This window comes from Cynara cardunculus, assembly GCF_001531365.2.
Source record: "Cynara cardunculus var. scolymus isolate 2C chromosome LG 2, CcrdV1, whole genome shotgun sequence".
NCBI classification, from domain to species: Eukaryota; Viridiplantae; Streptophyta; class Magnoliopsida; order Asterales; family Asteraceae; genus Cynara; species Cynara cardunculus.
In genome coordinates, this window is record NC_037529.1 from 19,272,008 (window position 1) to 19,278,384 (window position 6,377).

The 6,377-nt window shown below is 42.2% G+C and overlaps 1 protein-coding gene across 1 annotated transcript; it reads right to left on the bottom strand.

Moving 5' to 3' along the window:
• Positions 1 to 4,045: 4,045 nt before the first annotated feature.
• On the bottom strand, positions 4,046 to 5,257 carry LOC112505988. Its single transcript, XM_025110020.1, has one exon. The coding sequence runs from the start codon at positions 5,255 to 5,257 to the stop codon at positions 4,046 to 4,048; it is 1,212 nt and encodes a 403-aa protein (XP_024965788.1).
• Positions 5,258 to 6,377: the final 1,120 nt, after the last annotated feature.

A 6,377-nucleotide genomic window follows, 5' to 3' on the forward strand; every position in this document is an offset into this window, starting at 1 on the left:
ATGAAACGCCTTGGTCTTCGCCTTATAGATGCGAGCATTTTTTTAGGCATCGTTCTGTATCTCCTCTAACTCTTGAATTTGAAGCTTCCTATGCGATCATGCTTCATCCAAATCCATATTGCACGTCTTCACCGCCCAATACGCCTTATGCTCTAATTCCACCGGGAGGTGGTGAGGTTTACCGTACACCAACCGGAAAGGAGACATACCTATAGGTGTCTTGTAGGCCGAACGATAGGCCCACAAAGCGTCATTAAGCCTTAAGCTCCAGTCTTTCCGGTTGGGATTCACAGTCTTCTCCAAAATGGACTTGATCTCTCTATTTGACATCTCCGCTTGTCCGTTTCACTGTGGATGGTAGACGGTGGAGATGCAGTGGATAACCCCATATTTCTTGAAAACGCGCCGATGACCTTGTTGCAAAAATGGGTGCCTCGATTGTTGATGATGGCCTTGGGCATCCCGAACCTGGAAATATGTGAGATTTGACAAAATCTGCAACTACACGAGAATCATCAGTTCGAGTGGCCTTTGCCTCAACCTACTTTGAGACATAGTCAACGGCCAAAATAGTATAAAGATTACCATAAGATGCGGGAAAGGGTCCCATGAAATCCATGCCCTAAACATCAAAAATTTCACATACTAGCATAGAAAATTGGGGCATTTGATTCCGGGAACTAATGTTTCCCGTCATTTGGCATCTCATGCAACTCTTACAAAAGCGATAACAATCTCGTATAAGGGTCGGCCAATACAACCCACACTCAAGTACCTTCCGGTATGTCCGCTTATGGCCTAAGTGGCCCCCACAAGCATGGGACTGACAAAACTGTAAAACAGACTGAAACTCCCCTTAGGGCACACATCGCCAGATAACTTGGTCCGGACAATGTTTCCAAAGGTACGGCTCATCCCACATGTAGAGACGAGCCTTTCTCCTAATCTTTTCTCTATCGGGTCTAGATAGCTCACCTGGGAAGCTCTTTGAAACCAAATAATTAACAATGTCTGCATACCATGGGGTTTCACCTGAAATAGAAAAAAGGTAATCATCTGGAAACTCATCGATGAGTGGGCTTGGCTCTCCATCCAATACTAGCCGGCTAAGGTGGTCAGCAACAAAATTTTTAGCTCCGCTCTTATCTCTAATCTCCAAATCGAACTCTTAGAGTAAGAGAATCCACCTTATCAACCTTGGCTTTACCTCTTTCTTCTTGAGCAGGTACTTCAATGCGTCATGATCTGAAAAGACAATCACTTTAGTGCCAAGCAGATAAGATCTAAACTTTTCTAAAGCAAAAACAACTGCTAGCAACTCTTTCTTGATGGTCGAGTAGTTGCATTGTGCATTATCAAGTTATCGTGATGCATAATAGATAACATAAGAGCTCTTACCGTCTTTTTGTCCCAATACCGCTCCGACGGCGTGATTGCTAGCATCACACATACTGTCAAATGGCAATTGCCAATTTGGATGTCGGATGATGGGGGCAGAAGTAAGCATATCTTTCAATAAATCAAATGAACTCTTACATACCTCATTGAAGACAAAGTCTACCTCTTTTTGTAGAAGTTCACAAAGGGGTCGAGTGATCTTCAAGAAGTCTTTAATGAAACGTCGGTAGAAACCTGCATGACCAAGAAAAGAACGGACCTCTCTAACACTCGAGGGGTAAGGCAAAGATTTTATGACATCGATATTTGTCTTGTCAACCTCTATACCCCTTTCCGAGATAACATGACCAAGTATTATACCTTGGTTGACCATGAAGTGACATTTTTCATAATTTAAAACYAAATTAGTTTCAATGCACCTCTTTAAAATTTTGGTCAAGTTATCTAAGCATGAACTAAACGAATCACCATAAACTGGAAATCGTTCATTAAAACCTCAATAATACTCTCTACATATTTTGAAAATATACTCACCATACATCGTTGGAATGTCGCCGATGCATTGCAAAGACCGAAAGGCATCCTTCGGTAGGCGAATGTACCGAAGGGGCAGGTGAACGTGGTCTTCTCTTGGTCCTCTCTCGCCACCGGTATCTGATAAAAACCTGAATAACCATCCAAAAAACAATAGTGAGTACGACCGGCTAACCTTTCTAACATTTGGTCTATGAATGGAAGGGGAAAATGGTTATTTATAGTTGATGAATTAAGCTTACGATAATCAATACATACTCTCCACCCGTTTTGAACACGGGTGGGCACTAACTCACCTTCGGCATTCTCAACCACAGTAATGCCAGTTTTTTTAGGGACTACCTGGACCGGGCTTACCCACTTGCTGTAAGAGATTGGGTATATCATATTAGCGTCCAAAAGCTTGAGTATCTCCTTCTTGACGACTTCCATCATCGGTGGGTTCAACCTCTTTTGCACCTCTCTGAATGGCTTGTACTCTTCCTCTAATAGGATCTTGTGCTGACAAAGTGAGGGACTAAGGCCCTTGATGTCGGYGATGGTCCATCCAATCGCCCACTTGTGCTCCTTCAAAACATCCACAAGCTCTCTTTCTTCCTTCGGTGATAGTGTAGCGGATATGATCACCGAAAGGGTCTTTTTTATCTCCCAAGTAGGCGTACTTTAGATGATGTGGTAGCGTCTTCAACTCTAGCTCGGGTGCCTGTTCAACAGAAGGCAAAAGTCTAGTGTGAGATATAGGCAAATCTACTTTAGAAACTTCATACCTTGGCTTTTGTGCTCGCCCTTTCTCCATCCAAGACACCAATTCTGCAAAATCATCATCAAGTTTGTACTCTTGGGCAAGCTTCTTTAAACTTCCATTCGTTAAGTCCCTGTCTATAATCACTTCTAACACATCCTCATTAGATAGATCAAACATAGTATCAGATAAAGACTCGATAATATCAACAAAGCATAAAGATGAAACATCACTCGGATATCGCATGGCATCATATATATTAAATTTAATCATCTCGCCATCGAATTCCATGGTCAAACTACCACTATGGACGTCTATCTTAGTCTTAGAGGTTTTCAAAAATGGTCTACCTAGCAAAAGCATACCGGCCTTGGAGGCATTTTTCTCCTCCATATCTATAACATAAAAATCTGCCGGAAAGACCAATGCATTCACTTGAACTAGCACGTCCTCTAATACCCCTTTAGGGTAGACAATAGACCAATCCGCTAGTTGGATTACCACACCGGTTGGCTTTAGAGGCCCTACATCCAAAGATGAGTAGATGGTATACGACATGACATTAATTGATGCCCCCAAGTCCAACATGGCTTGATYTACCGAGACATTGCCTACCTTACATGGTATGGTAAACATGCCCGGGTCTTTACACTTGGGTGGTAACTGTCTTTGCAAAACAGCGGACACATTTTGACTCATGCTTATCTTTTCATTACCTTTTAGTTTCCTTTTATTCGTACAAAGCTCTTTCAAGAACTTAGCATATCTAGGAACTTGCTTAATTGCATCTAATAAAGGGATGTTTACCTGAACTTTTTGGAATGTGTCAAGGATCTCTTTCTCTTCACTCTCCCGCTTTGTCTTCTCGAACCGGCTCGGGAATGGCGGTGCTTGAACTATCACTTCGGGTGTCCTCTTCTTTGACTCCTCTTCTTTGACATCCTTTGCACCCGAAGTGGATGTCTTGACCTCTAACTCTTCTTCTTCCTCGTGAACCTTTTCTTTCTTCTTATTTCCAACCTCTTGAAGTTCCTTTTCGTTTCTCAAAGTGATGGCACTCACATTTGCCTTGGGATTCGTCTCTGTTTGAGATGGCAATTTACCTTTGTTTGCTAATTGGCCAACGGTGGCCGGAAGGTCTTGAATACTCGCTTGAGTTTCCTGTTGAAATTTCACCATGTTAGCAGCCATAGACTTAACTACATCCTCTAATGACATACCTGAGCCACTAGGAGCTTGCGGTGACAGTTGATGTTGATGTTGGGCACTCGGCTGAAATGGTGCCTTCAGTTGATGTTGTTGCTAAAAGCTCGGCGGTGCTTGGAATTGTTGTGGTTGAAACTGCTGAGATTGCTAGAATGAGCCTCTTTGCTAAAATTGTTGGCCTTGTCCTTGTCCTTGCCTCGGGGCATAGCTCAGATTCGGATGTTGCATCCAACTGGGGTTGTATGTGCTCGAGAAAGGGTCGGGAGCTCGGTTGCTTGAGTTATGAAAGTTGCCACCCCCAATGGCGTTCACTTGCTCTTCTTCTTCATGTAAAGTCAGACATGCATCGGTGGGGTGTGCCACTGATGAGCAAAATCCACATGCCTTGACTTGAGGCATATTACCCATGGCAAGCTGTTTCACAAGGTTAGTCAAATCAGTTATTTTAATCTCTAAAGATTTAACATGTACCTCACTAGCGCCTCGGCCAATGTCACTCCGTACTCCAAATTGCTTGGAGTTTTCCGCCATGGTATCTATCAAAGTCCTCGCTTGAGTTGGCGTCTTGTTCACTATGGCTCCTCCACTCGCAGCATCCATCATCTTTCTTTCCATCGGTAGCAAACCTTCATAAAAATATTGAATTAATAATTCATCAGAAATTCCATGTTGAGGACAACTTACACAAAGGCGCTTGAAGCGCTCCCAATACTCATATAAAGACTCCATGTCCTTCTTCTTGATCCCACATATCTCTCTTCTAAGCCAGGCGGCTTTGGATGCGGGAAAATACTTGTCGAGGAATGCTCTTGCCATTTGTGCCCAAGTGGTGATGGATCCCGACGATAAGTAGAAAAGCCATTCCCTAGTTGCGTCAGCTAGGGAGAATGGAAATGCCTTCAACTTGAGATTCTCTACCGTCGTGCCTTGCAGCTTCATCCCCAAGCATACCATATGGAACTCGGCCATATGCTTGTACGAGTCTTCGTTTGCTAAACCATGAAAACGAGGTAGTAAGTGTATTAAACCAGTTTTAAGTTCAGCACTTACCTCTTTCGCCGGATAGGTGATGCAAAGAGGTTGCTCGACGACGTTGGGTGCTACCCATTCCCTTAAAGTGCGTTCGGGGTTCGCCATTTCCTCTTCAGTCTCGATGACCGGTTCTTCTTGCCCAGAATGAGGTTTCTCTTCTTCTTCCTCCGTTTGGTCTTCTGAATCAGATGATAGCTCAATATCTTTCCAAATATTGAAAACCGGTGAAGAAGTAGACGCGTCTTGCTTCTTTCGAAGCTTAGCTTGCTTTCTTAGCTTCTTTGCGGTTTTCTCAATTTTCGGATCAATTGGCAATGGTGAACCTGCATGAAACGATCTTGGCATACACAGTTAAACTTGTCGAGTCCCCGGCAATGGCCCCAAAAATTTGACGGGTGTCGAGTCCGGCAAATTATAGAATTTATAAAAATAAGCCTATTATCTCTAAAACACAACTTGTGATAACAATAAGTAGGGTCGTCTCCTCAGGGACTCGGTGTTAACCGTAAGTCCAAGACATAAACGTGTGCAAATTCATTAACAATAAAACACTATATATAAAAGGGGTGGGTTGGATGATCTATAAACAAGTAAAAAAAAATTGCCAATTAAATAAAGACTTTTAGGCGATATACGAAATAATCCAGCAATGAGTATCGATTGAATAATCATGTGAATTATGTATCACTGACCCAACCAAACCATTCTCTCAAAGGATCTCAAATCGGATTGAACACCAATACGCATTGACATTCTATTTGACATAAAACATGACTAATACGAGACGCCCCGATAACTAGCCTCTAATCAACTAATTTAATCCAGTCACGGACTTGGAATTCAATTGTCAATTGCATTAAGTTCATACAAATACCAAAACCAACCAATAAACGGACGCCGTTTATGTGAGTTGGGTTATGCCATCCTACAATACATACAATTAACACACTTGCCAACCGAGTATCGTTTGCTACCGAGAGAGATTTACAAACAATTACGGATTCATAAATCACCCTAGCAATTCAAATCCAAATTAGACTAAGCAAGGGATCCAACTTACGTAATCAAACTTGAATAGGAGAAAACAAAAGGGCACAAGGATTGCATAAATGAAATCAATTAATCATGAACCAAATCCAGTCTCAACACAGTCACAATCATAATCAATTTGCTACCCAATTGCTAGAAATTAAAGAATTTAACTACACATTTCCAAGACTGATATAAACTAACCTGTTGATTGAAATGGAGAAATTGACGATAACCTTTAGAAATCGTTTCAGAAAACACTCCTAAAATCGTCTTTGTTTCTCCCTCCAATCCATAGGTTCTATCCTCTCAATTTCTCCCTCAATCCACAGGTTCTTCGCACCTCTACGGTTTATTAATACCTTTCAATTGACAGCCTCTTTGATTTCTGCTTCCCTCTCTCAATTTCCGGATCAACAGCTTCGACCGACAGCTT